Raw genomic sequence first — 22,289 nt, 5'->3', positions numbered from 1 at the left:
GCGCGCCTGCCTCTGCAGCGTAAATGATCTTATCGGAGACATGCAACCTTCGCTCTGTTGTGAGGGTCCCCTAACAGATGTAAGCATCTGTCTACACTTGGCTAGTATGCTTTGGAGTGTTACAAACACGTCTATATAAGAATTTAGAATTAGAGATGGGGTGTGAAAATTGATTCTTGGCCGGCTAGCTGCTTGAAATTACACACTGTGCTGCGGTAGCAAGTTAGTAAACTACTGTATATTAAGGTGTTCATGTAATAAGAATATACGTTCGTATTCGAATATTTCAGTCTGCAATTCCTTTTTGTTAGTTGGATATGTTGTCACTGTTTTTTTTTTACTTGGTTATTTAACGACGCTGTATCAACTACGAGGTTACTTAGCGTCGGTGGGATTGGTGATAGCGAGATATTTGGCGACATGAGGCCGAGAATTTGCCATAGATTACCTGACATTTGCCTTACGGTTGAGAAAACCTCAGAAAAACCCAAACAGGTAATCAGCCCAAGCGAAAATCGAACCCGCGCCCGAGCGCAACTCCGGATCAGCAGGCAAGCGCCTTAGCCGACTGAGCTACGCCGGTGACCTTGTCGCTGTATTATAGTTATACTAGTGGTCTGAAGCAACAATAGCTGCTTGTATATTGGATGACTATTTAAAAAATAAATAAATATACAATTAAACTAAAATTAAAGCAATAAGGAACACAATACCGCTGCACAATGTCAATGAAGGCAGCAATTCAATCCAAACATAATTCTTTGTATAAAATCTAACTTTAAATACTGCATATGCGAACAACTGAGTCAGACACAACACTGATTGAAAAACATAACTTGACTTATCCCTCTGTTTTATATAAACTTAACTGAGGTTTAAAAGTACCCTCCAATTAAAAAAACGCTTCAAATAAAAGTTGTACCTAGTTATTTATATGAAAGTAACAAACTCTTTTCACTTCACATTGCAATCTTAGTTGTGAACAACAGTTGAACATCGTGATAAATAGGTGCAAACATACGTTCATTATTTGAACCACAGCCTTTTCTATAGGCCTATACAAAGCCTCCCATTACTGACACTATTCAGAACCTCTAATCCTCTAATAAAGTCATCTATAGCAGCTAACTTCAAAAATTGAACATCATTAAACACAGCTCTAATTTATAAATCAAATTAATATAGCTACTACAAAATTTCTGACTAAATAAGGTTATACAAAGTAAATTCAACAATAAAAAAAAAACTTCTCGCACAAGTACTTGAACCCTAGTCCTCTGCGTAGATATCTAGTATGCAGACCATTACACCAACAAACAACAATACGACTTAGCCGCAATAACTACGACAATATTTAAAATCTCGCGTCACATAAAATGGCATTGAACGAACGAAATCAAAGCCTTCTTGATACGCATACATCATGATTAAAGAAGAAAACTGAAGCATTTACGAACGAAATATAAACCTTGTTTATACGTATTTCTTATTTATATTTGTTAAATTATGAAATGTATAAACAAATGTGTCAAGTTTTTAGTATCTTTGCAAATTTCTTGAGCTAATAACGAATCGAATGAGACATTTCGCATCGTGATAAGTGCAGTAGTTTTCTAAAAAATGTGCGTAAGCAACGAAATTATGTACATAGATGTACATGGAAACGAGGGAAGCAATCTGTGATTTTACAGAGCATCCAATACTGGTATTGTAAGTCACAGTTATAACCCATTCCTTTAGAATAGAATTTCAATATCGTGTAACGAGGCTAAGGGGTTTTATTTCAACATAAGTCTTGAATGCCACTCACTCACTCACTCACTCACTCACTCACTCACTCACTCACTCTTATTATTTATGTTATAAAATTGTTACAACAAAAGCTGCTTATTTTACAGTGACAGTTCGATAAAAAAATAACATTTCACACTGAGTACTTACTATACAATTTGAAACTAGTAAAAACAACTGGTCACTATGAATAAACTAGAAGACAGTTATTAAAATAGGTACCCTACCTTTTTGATGATAAACATGTGAAGAATTGACCGATATCAACGAGATTTGAATTCTGTAGACAGGTAAATACAAAATTTCGTAGACGTCCGTCCAGAGTGGGAAACCGGCAGACATCATGTGGACGTGACATGAGCAAACGTACCTAGAAAAAGAGAAAGAAATTAAGGTTTCCTGATCAAATGTCACAAGTTCATCTTACACAAGAACATAAACACATAATACATACATAGTGGATCTTGGATTATCGTGGTTAATTCCTTCCACAAAATTGAAACGATTATCTAAACCAGCCATTTTCAACCCGTGTGCCGCGAGAAAATGAAAATAGTAACTGTTGTCGTAGCAAAAGCGGGAAAAGTGAACGTGAAAGAATGTTTGGTCTTAACAAAGAAAATTAACTCTTAAATAATATTTGCACATTGTTTCCTCCATACAAAAGCAGCTGTTTCAATGTTACTAGTTCCTGGGTTTGCAGTATTGCAGCAAGTGCTGGAAATGGTTAATGACAAAAATAAGGTCACTAAAAACATGATTATTTTTATATCTCTGCTCTGCAATGGATTCTAAACACACTCAGCTGCTTATTTACACAGAACTTAGGTGGTTATCACGTGGTCGCGTACTGTCAAGGTTTTATGAACTGAAAGAAGAACTTTTATTATTTTTTTTGTTTGCCTGAAGAATGTGAATATGTCGATTTTCTCAGTGATGATAGATCATAGATTTATCTTATTTATTTGTATCTTACGGTTCTCATTTCCTCCTAAAACCCTAAAAAAAAAAACCACATAGGGTGAAATTCACCCCTGCTTTGGAACCACTGGTTTACATCATGTGAGTGTGCTGCGAGATTTTAAATTGCTCCTTTAGTGTGCCACATGTTGAAAAAGGTTGAAAAACTTTGATTTAAACGAAAGCAACAAAATCGATTTCAAATAAACCTCTACACTATTAAAGAGTCAAATCGTTTCGAAAATACAGCCTAAATACAAATAAATATTACTTTCGGTTATAACTATTTGTATTTCTTATAGGACTTCAACAGAAAAGCTTAATAAATTTCGTAAATTTCAATAGAGATCTAAGTGTTTAGTGCATGTTTTAATGGTCTGTCATGTTTGTTTACTGGCTGTGACTTCAAAATCAACAGCTAAAACGCTCTTAGATGCTTACGGACAGGAAGAATGGACCGTACATAACACGGCAAGAACGATGATTCTTAGAACATGGACAAGAACCGAACTTAGTGTTATTACATAGCAAAAGAAGCTAGTAAAAGAAAAAAAAAAAGCGAAGCTCCAATATTCCCATCGAATAGCTTATTCCTAGAGTACAAACTTATTCCGTGAACTCGTGTTAGATCCCTATCACTACTAACTAGTGATACATGATGTAGGCAAGATCACAAGATTAGGGGTTTTAACCAAGGTTTTGTCGTTTACCTTTTTGATTACCTATAACAAAACTCTTCATTTTAACTTACCTATTCCCTAATTTCAAATCCATTCGCCTTGTCAACAAATACAGAGCGTAAGTGATAAAATCTTGCAGATTGAAAGGGACGATAGCATACAGTTAAATTAATAGAAAAACCTATATTACGTTTCGTGATTAAATGCACAGTTAATTAGAGAATTGTATTGAACGTTTTAGCAGACTGGCAACATCACCGCTAACACAGTCCTCTTTCTTCTTACAATACAGATGTAAGAGGTCAACGAATTGAGATCTGTCTCGCTACACGAACATCCCTGACTACAACGTTGCAGTCTGGTTGAATTGTTTAGTGGCTTGAAATTAGTAGTTTTTAAATTAAATTTACACGAAAACCGATCACGCTATTGAAATACGTCAGAGGAATAAATGGTTCATTAATAGATTTTGTGTCGATATGAACAAAAATCACGATCCTACTCGCAATAGTTATCGAATAAGGGGGTGTTAAATATTTGGGAAAATACATTTTTTCTGAGAAAACTGTGAACTTTCCACCAATAAGGTATTATAATTTTTTGTTACATACAACATGAGTTATTCACTCTGAAAATCTGCAGGGTTATTTCACTTCCACCCTTTATGATATGACATACGAATTTTCATGATATCAGAAGGATATGGCCACCTAAATACTGTACATTTGGTTAAAATGAAAGTGGCCGGCGTCTGAGAGACTAAGTTCTAATCGGGTATTTCCATGAGTGCTCGGGACAGCCAGGCTTTGTTCAAAAGATTGCGTATATTCTTCTAGTAGTTATTGTATAATGGGGAACACAACTATGAATCACCAAAATCTTCCGAGAAAATAATTCATATACGCGATTTAAAACAGACAGATCGTTCAGAGTGTTTAAACAGTGAATATTGTAACACAAACGCTATATACTGTATAACAGGTTCTCAAGTGGAGTACGACCATTGCTCGTTACAATGCCGTTCTGACTGCAGTAAAACTCTTTCCGTAGTTGATAGAGCTTAGCTAAGAGTTTGTGCGATTTCAAGTTCAAATCTTCGTGGAGTTACTAAACTTTTTTTTTGTTGCCTTTTAAATGCATCAGTGAAAATATAAGAGGTTTTCGTCAGTTTTTTAATCCTTAAAATACTTTTCGCTTTATTATTTTTTTCGTGTTAATAGAAACTTTGGACGCTAGATGGAAGTAACACCAAAGACGACAATTAGGGGCTTTCATATTAAAATGCTGTGTTAGTTTATTAATCCCTGCTGCTTTAGACTCTATTGCCTAAGGAACATTCAGTAAATATGTTGACGGTTAAATAAATAATTGGCAATAATTAATTTGCAAGCTATGCTACAGGGAATATGATTATTATACTAATCTAAATCCGTAATCATCAGGGACTAAACGTAGTAATTGTAAACAAGAAGAAAAACCATATAATCATGACAAAATATATCCTGATTTCCTGGAATCATAACCATAAATTTTCAACAATTTTGTAATTATCTATAAGTAACGTAAATTAACATATGCAAAATTATTTGATTATATTACACTAAAAGGAGATGTAAAGAATAAAAGAAAGGACAAAACAAAATATTCTCTACGGAGATTCGAAGCATGCTGTAGAAGTAGCCCAAATCAGCCCCTTGTATTATGGAGTTAACTAAAGCGGCGCACGGAGGTTACGGTAGTGAACTGCGCGCTCACCCGAAGGGACTTAGAAAATTTTCACTGCTCAAGAGACCGGCCACTTTCATTTTGACAAAGCGTACAATGTTCTGTGTGAAGTTCACCAGTGCCGGTTGGGATCGCATGTGGAAGACCCGATTCATTTATCCAGGATTTGTCTTTCGATCTGGTGACTGTTAGGAAAATAAACTATTCCAGTAGCATCTCAGGCCTGAAAATCAATCTGCTAACAATATTCGTCTCTACCCTTCCTTCCAGAGTCTAAATACACACAATGGTCGCAATTCTCAAGGATTTATGTCCGCCCCCGCCGAAAAAGAAGCAACCACAAAAACAATAACGTATTCTACGAAAACAATGAATAGCAACGATAAGAAGGTTTCAAGAAAGCTGTCATATTTAAATAGGGAAATTATTTAACATATATAATGAAGTAGTAAAAGCATAATCAGCCGTTGCTGATACTTGACTAAGAAAGATAGATATGCCATTTTATGTAAAGACAGTGAAGTTCGTTGTAGCACGAATCACTGTGTGCAGTACGTCACGTGATCTACCCTTACATTCTACTTATCGGGTATTATTATTTCCTCATTTCCCAGAAATATAGAAAAGAATCAATACAAGCGATTCAAAGAAAAGTCCCCCTGTCCGAGGAAACGCAAAAGTAAAAATGCAACAGAAATCTTTCAACCACATTGAAAAACACATCAAGTTCGCTCGACGCAACGTAACGTTACATCGGTCAGGTCTGGCTCAGTACTGACACGCTGGTCTGCCATCTTGACTGCCCGGGTTCGATCTCCGAACTGGTCGTGATGGAATTTGTGGTGGACAAAGTAGATGTTATAGATTATTTTTCTCGAAGTACTTCCGTTTCCCGCTTCCATTCCATCAGCACTCTCTCCTTCTTCTCATTTCATTTATGTTCTGTATTAGTAAAACCTAGGTTGGGGTGAAGTTTTGAGACTAATACGCGTTCCAGATGCTGGTATAGATTTCAAGAGCTTAGAGATACGGATCCTGAAGTTTATCAGGTCTCGTTCCCTTTAAGTGTCGAATTCATGAATGCCACTCGGGCCACCTCTCGGACTAGAACAATCATCGCATACCCTTGGCACGAGGGTTGTTTGTAAAGTTGATATCCTGACATAGAAATTAAACTAGGATTATTCTGAAACAATCTTTATTTATCAACATAATTCCCCCTCAGATTCACATACATTGCGTCCGCAAACTCACTCCGCAGCGAGGAGACGGCGATGTATACGCTAGCGGCTGCAGTTATATTGGGAGGTGGGATTCACCGCTAATGGCTGCAGTTATGTTGGGATTTGGGATTCAACATTATTACAATTGCTGGCAACTTAAAACTTTCCGCTAGCAGATCGAGCGTCTCTCCTCGCTGCGGAGTGAGTTTGCGGACACATTGTACAGAGCGTTCGCCTACGGGTGGGGCCAGGAAAGCGGCCTGCCTGCGGTGTCGCTTGCGGGAATCGTCTATCCGTAAACTTCCGTTTTCTATACTATACTTTGTAGAGTTTTAATTTTAAAAGTTTAGCAGCAGTAAAGACTTATGTTTTTGAAACACTAACGTCCTGTGAAACACGTCTTAGAGATTTATTAGGAAAGCGTGTAAATTATGCACTGATTTCATCAATTTTTTCTCCCTTCAATACTCTTCGTTTTCGCTTAGGAATTGTAGCATTTATCGACCCTGTTGTCCTTAATTTGTTAACAAGATGTCTAACAGTTTCTCTACCCTGAATTGGAGCACCCGAATATTTCACTTCAAATTGCCTACGCACCTCTCTACATGACTCTGTTTTCACATATGCATCATACATAAAAACTCTCTGTTCAAGCGTGAATTTTGCGTTTTGCATTGTTAACAAATTTTACATACACGCTGAATATTTAAGCAACTGTGTTAAGAAACTGCACTGTACGTGTTAAATACTGCAACATCTGGCTCACAACTGATAACTTGTCGACCTTGATGTCCTTGATTGTCGAGCGTGTCTCAACAACTGCGCGCACAAAGCGGTGTATCAGTACAGGCCGCTTTCCTGGCCTCACCCGTAGGCGAACACTCTGTATTTGGTCCACCGATGCTGCTATGCTGTTATACCCTCCTTGTACACAGATTCCTCGAGGTATGCAAAAAATACCTTTCTGCTGCTGCGATAACCTTTTCATTTAACGCACATTTCTTCCCAGTCAAGTGACTTTTCAGCGGCGAAGAGTCTCTCGTCCCCGGTCTGTAAATAAACAACCCGTCTCGTCTCCGGCTTAAATATATTTCCAATTTCAATTCTATGCATCGACTACTCGTATATGCGAGTGAAATATTCAAGGGGTAAACCAATTCTCATGCTCCGACTATTGACAACCCTGCGAAAGATGGCGATGTGTGGTTGTTAGTGTTATGGCAATTCTGCGTTTCTGTATTTCCTGTATCAGTACTTGTCAACCACACAATACACACCGATATCTACATTTCTGTATTTCCTGTGTCAGTACCTACTCAACACAACATGTCACAACTGAGTGAAATCTTGAGTCAGCGGGGTAAAACAATTCTCGTGATAAATAATTATAAATTTAATATGACAGACTGTTGGCTTCAGAGGAGACAAATACCTATGTTAAGTGCAATAGCATAAATGATCCTTTCAAACAACCGCTTCATATCCGCAAAAAAATGAATTTATCAGAAAAGTACCTGGTCAAATATAAGACTGGGTAATACTCATGCCTTCAATTTCTAAGGATAATGTCGCATAATTAAGTTAAAATGAGACCTTGCTTACTTTTAAATATGTGTATTTTATTTATTTTTAAGTAATTTTACAATTTGATAGCATTTTTTTTTATAAAATGGACACTATTCTACTCATGAAAGACAAAATTTTAAACACACCAACCTGCAAAATGGTTGCGCAGTCCCAAGCCTTCACAAAGTGGGAGGGAATAATTTGTCTTTACCTGGTTTCAACTCTTCCTACACACTCGAGACGAGTTGGGCTATAGGATTAACGTACCGAGAATTAGGTGGGACGAGTTGGACTATTAATATAACGCGCCGAAAATTACATCGGGACGAGTCGGTCGATTCTGGGACGAGACGAGCTCTGCCCGTTTTCAGCTTTGGGAAAAGAAAAAAGTCTGAGGGAGCGAGATCTGGTGAGTAGGAGGGGTGTAGTTGCGGCAAGAATATTCGAACCGCAGTTCGTGTAGTTTAGCAACCGCGATTGCAGCATGTCGGAGCCCCTGCAAGTTATAGCCCTCAAGTAACATACCATCTATATTTAATATTTCCTGAATCGGCCGCAGTGATTACTTTCATTGTCCAAGAAGGTCCCTAGATCTTAGTCCGTTCGGTTGTCTCTAAGGAATGATAAAAAGCGAAGTCTACAAAGAAAAAGTAAACACAAGAGACGAATTGATAGCTCGTATTATGAATAGTACTGTCATAAATGAACGCCACGACGACCGCAGAAGAACTAAAATATGTACTATTGCCAAGAGAATTGAAAAAGAGCATTGAAGTCGGTGTTGGAATTTTTGAACAATCAATATGTACTACTGCAAATTACTGGTATGATTTAAATAATAAATGCAACCAATAATTTACAGTGTTTGCTTTCCTTTAATAACTTTTGCACGGCTTTCAATTAATTAATCATTAAATGCAATCAAGAAGCCATCAGATTTTAAAGTCCTTGTTATGCGTAAAATTGGAGCAGTTATTCAAAATTAGATATGTTTATGATTTTTTCTACTTCGAACACTTCATACTACCAAATTCTAAAATATTTACTATTCCACCTGACAAAATCTGTAATTCTATACAAGGTACATAAAACCCTTCGTTTACACTTTACAGTATCTCTTCCTGTACGACTTTTCAAGGATAGTTTAGAACTGATGATTTTGAAAATTCCTTTGTAAGGGTAAAATAACATTAAAATATTTTATAATCTACTATTGGAGGCTTTCACGATCATCAACGTAGTGGGAGGTCTTTGGATATTCGCATCGTGCCCTAGATGTAGGGACATCCAAAGTTCCTGAGATACATGTCGACTCCATCATCATCCCTCATCATATAGCTCCGAAACATTGGATTTTCTATACCTAGGATACGATGTAAATACTAAAAAATCTAGCACTGCTGTTTAGAATTTGCTAAATTTTGCCAATGTTTAGTTAAAATTAAAGGATTTCTTTATCTCCAAAGTGCCTGTATACAGTAAATGACTTCAAGTAATGTTATGACAAATTCGAATTGTGTATCGTAGAGCATTAAATAAATCTTGGCAGTTTGGTGGACACAGTCTATTGCAAGGGCTACTTTGAAAAGGAATATAAGACAGTTTTGAGGAAGCCTTTCTTACAATGCTTGCATTACAGACATCTAAAATTTTCATAATTGTTTATAAGTTTCTTTAATGCATATTTTTTGATTTGAGTTTTTCCATGATAAGTTTGCATGTTGGTTCACATGAAGTAAACAGGAGGCAATTTTTAGAATTCTGGAGGAAACATCTGCTCCATAGCTAGCAGCTGGTAGGCTCGATATTAACATGACAAAATCCCTGTTTTGTGACACTTTCCACGAAGCGAGAGATATTATTCTATACGGTACACGACAAACAAACTTCATAACCAGGAAAACGTAACGATACTAACTTTCACAAGACAGAGGTTATGTAGATCAAACACGGAATAAATTTCGGCATTTGTGGGCAAAGATGGTATTTGGTAAATTTTTCTATATGCGCTTCGTTTCCTTTCACCATTTCTCCATCCTATGTAAAATGTTACAACGCACCACCGAGGTGGTAAGGCTATTTTGTGCATTATATTAGTCTGAATTAAGACTTTCTACCATGCACACTTGGTTGAAGTAAAAGTAGATGACGAATGCTTGTACGTTGGAAGATTCAAGGAAAAGTTCATACGTTACAGCACCACTGCATTCTCAGTCAGAGCAAAGCGTCACCTCATTAACACAAATTCAACGTTACGGATGCTATGTACACAATACAACGCAGCTTCACTCACAGAGCGCTAGAACAGAACTTACAGCTATAATAGGAGAGCTAGGGCGTAATTCATAGCAACTATTTTATTTTTTGTGAGAATGAGGGCGCGATTCGAAATGTTCAAATTATACAAATAAAAAGGCAAGGTATGTAGGGATCAAACATCCATAAGCAACACAGCATCATGCTACTCATGTTCATTACGATAATTGAAATAGCATTACCAGCACATATACTCATCCTAAAAATCCATCGGCTCACATCCATTCAGCATGACGGCCGATTCAGAAATTACATACAAACGGCTTTTCAGGGAACACTATACTGAAATTTCCAAGTTCCGTATTTATAGGGGTTCACAATAGTAAAATCAATAACGTTTTCTTCTTTCCTAATGAACTGCTCGCTACGAAATTCTTCTATCGGAGCACTTATTTTCAACCGCCTAGCTTTGTTTTGACATGTTCACTGAACAGCAGATCTACGCCGCGCTATACTCTGTACATACCTACACTGTTGCGGACTTCTCGGAGGCTTTAGGTCAGGGCTGGGCACCAAGAGCGAATTCTACTTTCTCTCGGGGAGCCATATGACTTCTCTTCAACCCCTTTCTTTCCCGCCGAACACCGCGCACAGTTGATGCCGTCACGGATGAATATTAAGCGTCCCCGTTTAGAGATTGTATTCGCTCCCGGTGCCCAGCCCAGCAAGACTCTACATATGAAATACTTAACTTGAAGAAAAAGTTAATATGACTTATGCCTACCGACCGTATTTTATGACGAAATAAAATCAGTGATTTCGGTGTTAAACTTGTCATTATTTCGGTATATATTTCGTGGAATAAGTTATCAATTACATGACTATTTCGTGAAATAATTTTTCAGTTAAATGTATACAACTTTTTGTTACTAGTACTTTTTTTCTTTTCTCTTACATATATCACATATCAGCATCACCAAAATATATACTAAACACGGCTTCTAAATTGACTGCACGAAGATTTGCGCAACAGTCGGTGACTATTTTCGTGTGCGCAGAAAAGCCTTTGTCACTGTCTCCATTACATGCAGGGAACCACACTGCCCGCAAACAATTCACACAAAATTAACCGTGGTCCTCTGATTGTCCCCGCAAAACCCCATCGCGCCAAAATATAGCCTACGGAGCACAACAGACTGCAAAAATCGATCTTTTTTCGATGGTCATAAAGACAGTAAAAGTGATTGTATACAATATCCACAGAAAAAATACAGACATATTGGCATTACCGGCAACTAAGAAATTAACTGAAATAAAAGTTACATTATGTTTTTTTAACAATGCTGAACATAATTTTGGTGCATATTTATTTTGGTAATTTTTTAGATAGACGGGGTATATTTCGTGATTATTGACATATTTCGCATACCGATCCAAATTTCGCGTTATTTCGCGAGTTTGTTTTGCTTAAATATGGTACTTTAAGTATCTAGAAGGATAAATGACAACGGTGAAAGTAATTATGGAAAATTTTACATGTATATCATTATTACCAAAAAATATGGTCCACACTTATGCTCCAACCTTCGTATTTTTACTTTTTCAAACTATGGATATAAGAAGAAAGTGATATTTATGATGCTCCAAAATATCGATTTCGAAATAAACGTTCCTACATCTCATGTCTTCGGCATGTGCTTTCTTTGTACGTGTACAAAGATTTCTCCAAAACCACTGTGAAGATTTTTTCTCTAGGAGTTAATGTAATCGGAATGATGCGCATGAAATATGTTTACTTTCATTTTTTTCATTTAATTTAATATATGTTTTAATGACTTTTTTATTTGACAATATAACACAAAAATGGCTATTTGAGGAGCAACTCTTCAAAACGCATAACGCCCACCCACGGACAAAATTGAGTTTGATATGAAATCGGATAGTTTTTAACATGCCCTACACGCTCCTGCATTCAGATTTCAACAAAACGCATTTTAACACTTTGTAATAGAGCTTCGAAATGTAGTAGACAGACCGAATAGCATTTTGTCCTCTAGTGTGAATGCATCGAATAGAATTTTGTCCATTTCTCCTTAAATTAATGTTTTCCTTCAGACACGAAATAATGTGGCGACCATGTTAGACTAGAATTTAAATTCAAACAATCAATGGAATCATACAACAATGTTAGTGTTGACTGTAATTAATAATTTTTATTTTCATTTATATGCGTTGTCGAGATATTTTTCATTCTCATTGTAAAGTAACGTTGTTTAGTGGAAGTTTCTGTACTTTTCTCTATCAGAACAATGGGTCATCTGATGCAAAGTTCTAGTGTTATAGTTGGAGAAGAAAAACATCGAGGTACAAGGAAACGGATAAAGAGAAAATCAAAAAGAAAAATTGAACATGAAAACAGGTAAGAACAATGTAATATGGTATTGCAGAGCCTGAACATATTAAAGGAGATTAAAAATACATAACTCTGCTTACAAAATTAAAGTATTATCTTTGAATTAATTAATTCATTCATTCAGTTTTGTTGCTTTGTATGACAGGTTTCGAGACAACGATCCTCAACTCAACTAATGAAATTTGATCCGCCATGCCAACATAGTGTAGGACGTGTCCGATGTTGTTCTATTCCGGTAAACAGCAAAAATGAAATAAATATTGCCACAGACATGAATAAAAAGAATAAGCTAATTACTGAATTTGGATCACACAGACTGATGGCAAAAGCCTTTCATAAATTAATGAGGCTTATTTCTAACAATAGAAAGACATTCGCATTTGATTTGCAACAGGTTCAACCATTGTCAAAATTGCGGTCCAATTGCTAACACACAGGTTTGGAGAAAATAGGAAGCAAAATGAAGAACTCAAGTTCTTCACAAACTGCCTCCGCCTTCCTTGTATTCACCTTGGCGACGAAGAAGACGTTGTTTGTGACTCTTCAGATGAGTAACCTGTTTTTGGGAAAATATTATAAATAATTTTTCTTGATTACGTAACTACCAATTATTTTTTACTGTTAAGATAAGGAAAAGTTCTTGGAAAATGGTAAACAAATTGCTTGGACCCAAAATTTGTCATATTATTTTATAACCATTTGATTACAATTAAGTTATAATGCAAATGTGCCTAAATAATAAATTCATCATCTGAATTATCATTTTAATGTTAATAAATTATTGACAAAATGCATAATGTCCAAAACTGACTGATCAAATGGAATTTTGTCCATTAGCACGAAACGAAGTGCATTTAGTCCATCACAAAAACGTTACTAGTAAGACACACAACAATTTTTTTCACTTTTCAAAAACATATCCTCATTCAGGATCTCGTTCTTATTCTTGTTGATGAATTTGAAAAACATGCAATAAATATTTCTTAAGTAATCAGTTTTTCACTTCTCCTGAAAATTTACTTTCCTGGGACATTATGCGTTTTGAAGAGTTGGTCCTCATTTACTCGAAAACATTGAACCTGGCCATTGAATCCGAGGTTAGCGTGTTCAAACCTGGCCGAGGGCGAAGGATTTTAAAGGGCGATAAAATCCTTAATAGGGCTCTGTCCCCGTTACTGGGCTCCAGGCAAAGTTCGTCGGCCATTTCTCGCCCACGTAGAATTTCAACGCTTAATAGCCTCTGCAGTTGAAAGCGTCATTAAATGAAATACTAACACTTTCTTAGAGGATGGAGGTTTGAAACGTTTCCCTTGTGAATTATGAATTAACATCAGACATTCGAATGTAATGTAATGCATGATACATTTTCTCCAGTCCCTGTGCGGAGGAGGAAAGTTCGAGAGATCCGTCCATGTTACAGAAGACACCATATGTATTACTTTTTTTTCTCGGCTCTGCCAGTTTCTTTAGCGAGAGAGATTCCACGAAATGTAAGATACTTAATATACCGTACTTACAAACACTTACACCAGGTTGTTAAGTCACTAAGGCTTTTACATGCCTAGGAAGGAATTAAAAATATGAAATAGACAATACAAACACATACATACATACATACATACATAGTGTTCTGGCAAATGACAGGTCTTTCACTGCAAACCCAGCTTTCTCCAGTTTTTCCTATTTTCTGCCTTCCTCTTTGTCTCCGCATATGATATATCTTAATGTTGTCTATCATCTGATATTTTCTTCTGCCCCGAACACTTCTCCCGTTTACCATTCCTTCCAGTCCACCCTTCAGTAGGCAGTTTCTTCTCAGCCAGTAACCCAATCAAGTCCTTTCTCTCTTCCTGATCAGTTTCAGCATCATACTTCCTTCACCCACTCTTCCCAACACAGCTTCATTTCTTATTGTGTCTGTCCATTTCACACACTCCATTCTCCTCCATATCCACATTTCAAATGCTTCTAGTAGCTTCTCTTCACTTTGTCGTAATGTCCATGTTTCTGCCTTATGCAGTGTCACACTCCACACAAAGCGCTTCATAGTCTCTTCCTCAGTTCTTTTTCCGCAGAAGATACTCTTTCTCTTAAGAGCTTCCTTTGAGATTGCTATCCTCCTTTTACCTCATGGCAGCAGCTCATGTCACTGCTTATAGTAGGCTATACCCCAAGTATTTGAAGCTGTGCACTTGCTCTACTGCCTCATTTAGTATTCGTACGTTTACCTTCTTTATTTTTCTTCCGATAATCATGGTCTTTTTCTAGTTTTTCTTGGGAAAGATAAATGCAGCAGCTTCCCATTGCTTTCCGCACACCACTCTCACTTTTGCATCTTAAAAGATTCCAGGGGGCCCCAGCGTGTAGATGAAAATAGTGGAATTGATTAATTAGGCCCTCCGGACCTCACCTAAATTCACAGCAAGAGTTAAATATCAGTTCTATCAGGGTTTTTGACCCTATCAGATACCAAGAAATCCTAATTAGTCTTTGTCCCCCCGAAGTAGACAATGGAAAACAATTTTAAACGATTCCAAAAGCACTATACTGTAAATATAAATACATGAAACAATAAATATACACAAGTGACTTTAAGAAAGCATTTGTGTACCTTTTGTTAGGTTTTAAACGGTGACTTCCTTTAAAAAAACAAGCATAAAAATTACCTAAAACTGGACCGGTAACTGAATGAATTGCAAGGAACCACGTCAACAATTATTCTCTAAAAGGATGACATGATAATGCAATAAAAATATGCTCTACATAAAATTGATATCTTATGAGTTATTTATACATTAAAATTTTAATTAAAACCTCCAATATTATTGTAAAAATAAAATATGATACTGCCGTCAGTTGTGTAACAATGTAACTCTGCTACACATAGTAAACAAAGAACCGAATTGTAAGGTTTATATTTCGGCCAAATAGACACAGCATATGTCACTGATTCGTATTTAAGACATGAGAGTGGAATATAACATTACTAAGACAGAATCTCATAGGAATACTTCGCAAGAACGCTAATCTTTGCAGTATTTTAATAATAGACGTAGCAATAACTGTTTCAATGAAAAAAGTTGTTAAAAATTACAACCAGTCTTCAAGTATCCAATAATCACATACAAAGTTCTAATCTTGCAAATTCAAATTTAGGATGTCCAAAATACTAGGGAGCGAGCCACTCTAGACTGCGGTATTTATCTTGCTTCTTACGTAATACAAGGACAATCAAAGGAGGACAACGGCAACAGAAGGAGAAAAACAACTTTAATGTGGGCAGAAAAATCTCTCATCAATGTTTACAATATTACCCCTCAGCATATGACAGTAAAAAAATGGAAATTTACATCACATGTTACTTCTCGTGTGATGAAACAAACAACACACAGTCCCGATTAATGACCCAAAGTCGAAAGCAAACGCAGACCATCGGATCCAGATATCTTCCAAGAGAAGGTTCTTATGTCATACTCTTATTACGTTGCTGCGTTACTCAATCCATATGACTGTCAAATTCTTATAGTCATCGAGTAAAATAACAAATTACACAATATTAAGACAATTAAAGACTGTTTACAAATACACGTGTATTTTTTATCATACTTATATTTTTGCAGATGTCGCAGTTTCCTGCTTAAACCACTAACTAGCGCTATTCCGTCACCACAATTACGTAAGCGGAGTTATGTTATTACTGTCACAGTCAAATCAAGACATCGACGAATTCTTACCTAACATTGCTCAACATGTTATAAACTTTAAGGGTCGGCTTCACCAACAAATAAAGTTTGAAATGCACAAACACGTTCAAGTAGTGCATGAATCTACTGGGAAATGGCAGAACAATGCAGGCTATATTTTATAACAGTCCATATGCCTCTGCAGTAATCACAATCCTCATTTTCAAGATGGAGGACAGTGTAGTGAAACATAAGCGTTCAGTTAAAGATAATCGTGTTTATCAAGAGCAAAACAGTGAAAACAGTGATGATTTTGATAGTTATGACAGCCAAAAAGATTCTGATTACAGGGAAACTTCAGATTGTATAAGTAATTCATCAGAAGAAAGTACACAGATAGTGTATAGCTATGTGTACCGCGTGGTTTCTGATGTGGGTTGTAATTATTTACATGTCAAAACATTAAGTGATTATAAAAATACTATTTTGTTATATATTAGCATGACTATTGTTCAAATTATGAATAACATGTATCTCTTTATAATTTCAACACTACACTAGATTCGTTGCTCATTTTATAAAATGTGATATGTGGCTTACCATTTTTACAATTTAGCATAGAGTTCAAGTATAAGTTATGAGATTTTGTATCAGTTATTTTGATGAAAAATAATGATGTAAATAACCACGTAAGTACGGTATGTAAAACATGTGACCTATTTTTTTTTAATTTGGCCTACTTTTACAGAGAACATGGTCTATAACAAAGCCTTTGTTTTTGTTTTCAAGCATTTCACTTCCGCCAGTATTTCAACGGCCTCTGAGCAAAGAAAAGGACATAAAAGAAAGAGAGGAGAACGCCAGACGACGATAAATAGAAAGCAAAAAAATTCAGGAAAATGTTAAAAACAGTATCGTGGGAAAGAAGCCGAAATGAAGTCTAGAATTAAAAGTAATGAATTTCATCAGCATATACTTCAGTCATTTAATATTAGATCTTAAACAGATGTAAGATATTTTGTTTGTATTAATAGTTGCCCGCTACTTGTACCATTATTTCATGTGAACAGTAATAACCCTCATACATATAGGTACATCTAATTTTGACTATGTTAAAATGTCAATAAATTAATGATTATATGTGAGTATTTTAAGAATAATATTGTAAAAGAGAGTCACATGTACAATTACATATTCAGCATTAAGATTCCAATATTAAAACTTGTAATAGTAGATATTTTTTTGAAAATACAATTCCTCATATCTCTCAACTTTACAAATGTGGGCTAACATTATTTATCCCGAGGTTTTCATTTCGGTTCAGCATCTGAAAAAATGTGTTGGTTTGGAGTTACAGAAGTCATCAAGCCAAGTTTCTAAAGCATCTTCGTTATGAGAGGCGTTCCCTTGAAGATTGTTGGATAGCGAACGGAAAAGGTGGAAATTTGAGGGCGCAAGATCGGGAAAATATGGGGGATGTGGAATCATCTTCCAACCAAGCTTCTCTATAGCTGCTTTCGTCATATTAGTGGAGTGCAGTCGTGCATTATCGTGTTGCAGCAGCACTTGATGCAGCCTTCCCGTCGTTTTTCTTCAATTGCGGCCGCAAGGCGTATGAGTTGTTGGAAATAAATACCAGAAGTTATGGTTACATTCCTGGGAACCAATTCGTAGTACACGACGCCTTCTTTTATCCCACAAGAGTCATAAGTCATAACATCATCTTCTGTGGATAGACACTAACATTTGTACGGGGTGTTGTGTGCTTTCTCCGAGCATTCTCTCCGTACACGGCACAAATGTTTAGAGCTACCTTTGCTCCTAATACCATAGGAAGAGAAATTTAAGTAGTTTCGAAACACAGGAAAAACTGAAAGTGAAATATAAGCACGCGTGTGCAAAACCCAAATCTTTCACAATCAATTAACAATGATTACTTAGGAAATATAACGTAATCAGACACAAAAATATCGATTATTTGTGCACGTATTATTCGACTTGCGAGTTATTCGTGCGTAGCTACATTTCTTTTCTTTCTAATTTACAATACGAACGGTTCCTTTTGTGACCCAATGAAACATCGCTTGCATTCAGCTCATGACAGACTGCTATTATGCTGGACTTACAACTAAGCCAAGTAACACAGGCTATTCTATGTTACCGGTAGCTTGAAAGACTAAAAAAAAAATAACCGACAGTTACATGTGTGGAATATTCTCTTTTTACTGCAGTTGGTTTCTTTCATCTTTATGGACTGCAGTTCTGTTTTGTTTCAGTTATCTTGTCGCAGAAAGACGGTATAAAACAGTAGCAATAAAACGAAGATTATACATATAACTGAGGAATTCCTGAAATATTAATCAGTTATTAACTGCAGCAGATTATAACATAGGGGTATACAGGAATAGGAATGTTATGGATTATTGGTGGAGAATTGGTCAAGCCCACTCGTACTTAAGCTAACACTATGGATCCAATATCCCACTTCAAAATTTTGCTGTGGGAGAGAAATGACCAGCAAATTTTGCCTCAAGTCCTATATCAGGAAAAGAGTTCTACCTTCCACTTTCAAATTCATCACCCTCGACTGGATTCGAAAGAAAGTTTCGGATCTAACGAATGGCATGTAATTGCTAACCCACAAAGGACGATTAGGAATACAAGTAAATTTATATTTTATTGTCCTTCCTCCTTCTCCTCTTCCTCCTTCTTTTTTCTCTTATTCCTCGCTTTGAAGATTGATTGTGAACAGCTTCACGTTTTTTGTGTGTCTTTCTGGGGATCTCCTGCTTGTTGGTATGTAATCTCTTGTGACTTCTGCTAATCTTTGTTATTACTTATGTTATTATAAATGGCGAGTTCTTTATTTCTGAAATATTTTCAAAGTTGTATTTAGTGGAATCTAACTTATTGTTCGTACTAATTTTTATAGAAATCTGTTCAGTCATTATCGAGTGAAAAGGTAACAAACATACAGCCCTACAAACAGACAGACATACAAACAAACAAACATCTGAAAAATGCGATTTTCGATCTCAAGATAGTTCACTATAGGCTACATGTTAACATCAATTATTTTTCTTTTTGTAAAAGCGAAAAAAAAAATTACAGTTTTATTGTTAGTATAGATTAATCTGATTGAGGTAGCACTGACATAAAACGCACTGTTATTTTAAAACGCATACATCTCGTTAAATATTAGTTCTATCAAAATTTTGCATGTGATAGAATTTATCGGAAACATTTTTAAACCAATTTTTCGTCGCTGCGCCTCCAAACTCCCCTATGTGTTGTTAAAACGATTTTACAGGAGAAAGAAAAAAAAAACATTGTCACTCTAATGCCCTTGATTTTCAAAGGTACTTTCGGTATAATTTAAATTATTACAAGAAAAATGATGAAATTATGCCGAAAGTAACTTTGAAAGTCATGGGCATTAAAATTGACAGTGTTTTTTTCCTTGTCCTGCAAAATCATTTTAAAAACACCTAGCGGGTTTTGGAGGCGCAAAGTCGTTTTGTTATGTAACATTAAAAAATCAATAATAAGCGATTTCGATTTCTTTTTATTTTAGTAGGTTATTTTGCGACGCTTTATCAACATCTTAGGTTATTTAGAGTCTGAATGAGATTGTGATAATACCGGTGAAAGTTACCCAGCATTTGCTCGTATTGAGTTGAGGGAAAACCCCGGAAGAAACCTCAACTTCCCCCAGCCGGGAATCGAACCTGGGTCACGTTATTTCGCGGCCAGAAGCGCTAACCGTTACTCCACAGGTGTGGACAGCGATTTCGATTTGTTTACTACAGTTCCATCTCATCCTCTCTTTTAAACAAATTATTTTGAATGTCATATTGCCTGAAATCTAAGTGTAACTTAACTTATTTTAATAAATAAAGTAATCAATAAATTATAAACCATTCATATGACTTATCATAACAAATGTAATACTAAAACAGTTTTCTTTGCATTACATTTCGTTATAGCTAATACAAAGAACAATTTAGTAGAATGGTGAATAAAAAATTTTAAGTACTTTTTGGACAAAATTTAATTTGTTTTGTTTCCAAGTTTTTATGTCATATTCTGATATTTTTTCGGGCACAAATTCATGCATATTTCCAGACATTTTAGGTCACAGAAATCCAAACCACTAATTATATTATTATTATTATTATTGTTATCATTATTATTATTATCATCATAAATTAATTAATCGTGTTCTTTTCAAAACCAATGTAACTATTTCCCTTTATTGAACTGCATACTCGGGCAAGCACTGTATGTGGATCTCTGCTTTGGAGGCTACATAAAGGTATACTTAAAGTTCAATCTGACACATTTGTCAATTATGTACGATTAAGAGTACTGGGTAATGCTGTCAACAGTATTTTCGCGTATAAATATGAATATATATTTTTTTTCCTCTGTTTCTATCAAATACAGACTAATGTCCTTTGCACCGTGTGATAAATGTGTGTGAGTTGTAAGCTGACCACAGGAACAAATTATCTTTTATTGTTTTAATACAGGAATCGCAGAAAAGAAAAATATTGAAAAAATAATAATAATTTTTATTGTTCTAATTTCAGAAACCATTTACTCAGAAACTACTCAAAATAAAGGGCTGAAATTTTGTATGCTAATGTAAACTATCTAGTTCTTCAAAACGAATGGACTACTATTTTAAAATATTTAATTCAAGTAGTGAAAAATGTGGAGAGACATGTAAATATTTATAGGACAAAATAAACGTAGGCCTATGGGGATTTATCATGCTGTGCTTGTGTAATAATTGAGAAAGTGCTATTTTTATTCCACTCATTTTCTCAAATAATATGTTTTTGACATGGTGGGAAAGTTTGAAAAGTGAGAGAATAAACATTTTTGTAATAGGTATTCCTAACTGCTGACAATCACATTTTTTCAATTTATTTATTTTATTTATTTATTTATTTATTTATTTATTTAACTAACTAGCTAGCTAGTGAGTACAAATTAAAATTATAAAACAAAAATGTTTCTAGTCACTACCGTAAGAGCCAAGCTCGTGTACGGTGTGGTCTTAGCCAATAATAAATAATATAACATAAAATTTACAAGGACAGTTTACGAAATACAGTAAGTAACTTAATTCAAACCAATAAATAACACACAAGAGCAAAAAAAAAATAAAGAAAAAAAATAAAGAAATAAAGAAAAAAAAAAGAAAGAGAAAAAGAGAGAAAAAACACATTTAATATAAACTGACAATCAGACCATCAATAAAAACATGAATATAGTCGACAGAAATAAAAGGTAAAAAATACACATATTTGTTAATCTTATATAAGTTATCATAAATAATTTTATAAATTTCTTTTTTAAAAGCTCCAATTTTAAAATATTTCAAATTTGGAAAATGTTTTGTAATTTTATTATAAAGTCTTGGGCCGAAACTAGCACCATGTTTAAGAGCTGCACTTGTATGACATTTAGGCTCAATTAATGGGAAAGTAGACTTTTGTCTTCGAATATGATATTCATGTCGATTAGATTTATGTTTTATTTTATTTCTGTGGTAGTATGTTAGCAAACTATAGACTTTTCTTTCTGCCATGTCTATATTAAAACAATGAAAGACAAATAATTTGTTTCTGTGGCCAGCTCACAACTCACCAACATTTGTTTACCACACGGTGCAAAGGACATTAGTCTGTGTTTGATAAAATATATTTTATATATTCATATTTATACGCGAAAATACTGTAAACAGCACTATCCAGTATTCTTAAAGGATATATATATATATATATATATATATATATATATATATATATATATATATATATATATATATATATATATATATATATAAAATCTGAGAAATCTTACGTATGCACTGACAGGTGATGAGTTACATTTCACAATTCAAATAATTATTGCTGTGTTGTTATACTATTTTCCCCTCATTGTCAACTCCGGCAGACTGCACGCAGATAATGAAAATCTT

At 35.2% G+C, this 22,289-nt stretch overlaps 1 protein-coding gene across 3 annotated transcripts in view; it reads right to left on the bottom strand.

The window, feature by feature from the left end:
- raw overlaps positions 1–22,289 on the bottom strand; it is a 454,717-nt gene that overhangs the window by 275,892 nt on the left and 156,536 nt on the right. Inside the window, exon 2 of one of the 3 annotated variants that reach the window (XM_069841665.1) lies at positions 2,019–2,161. The exons of the other annotated variants lie outside the window; for them this stretch is intronic. Coding sequence (XP_069697766.1) covers positions 2,019–2,161 — 143 coding nt within the window. The remainder of the gene's footprint in view (positions 1–2,018; positions 2,162–22,289) is intronic. 3 annotated transcript variants of the gene reach the window in all.

The sequence above is a fragment of the Periplaneta americana genome, chromosome 12 (genome assembly GCF_040183065.1).
Source record: "Periplaneta americana isolate PAMFEO1 chromosome 12, P.americana_PAMFEO1_priV1, whole genome shotgun sequence".
Taxonomy (NCBI): domain Eukaryota; kingdom Metazoa; phylum Arthropoda; class Insecta; order Blattodea; family Blattidae; genus Periplaneta; species Periplaneta americana.
The sequence above is the reverse complement of the archived record's forward strand: the minus strand, read 5'-3'. Positions and strand labels throughout refer to the sequence as shown.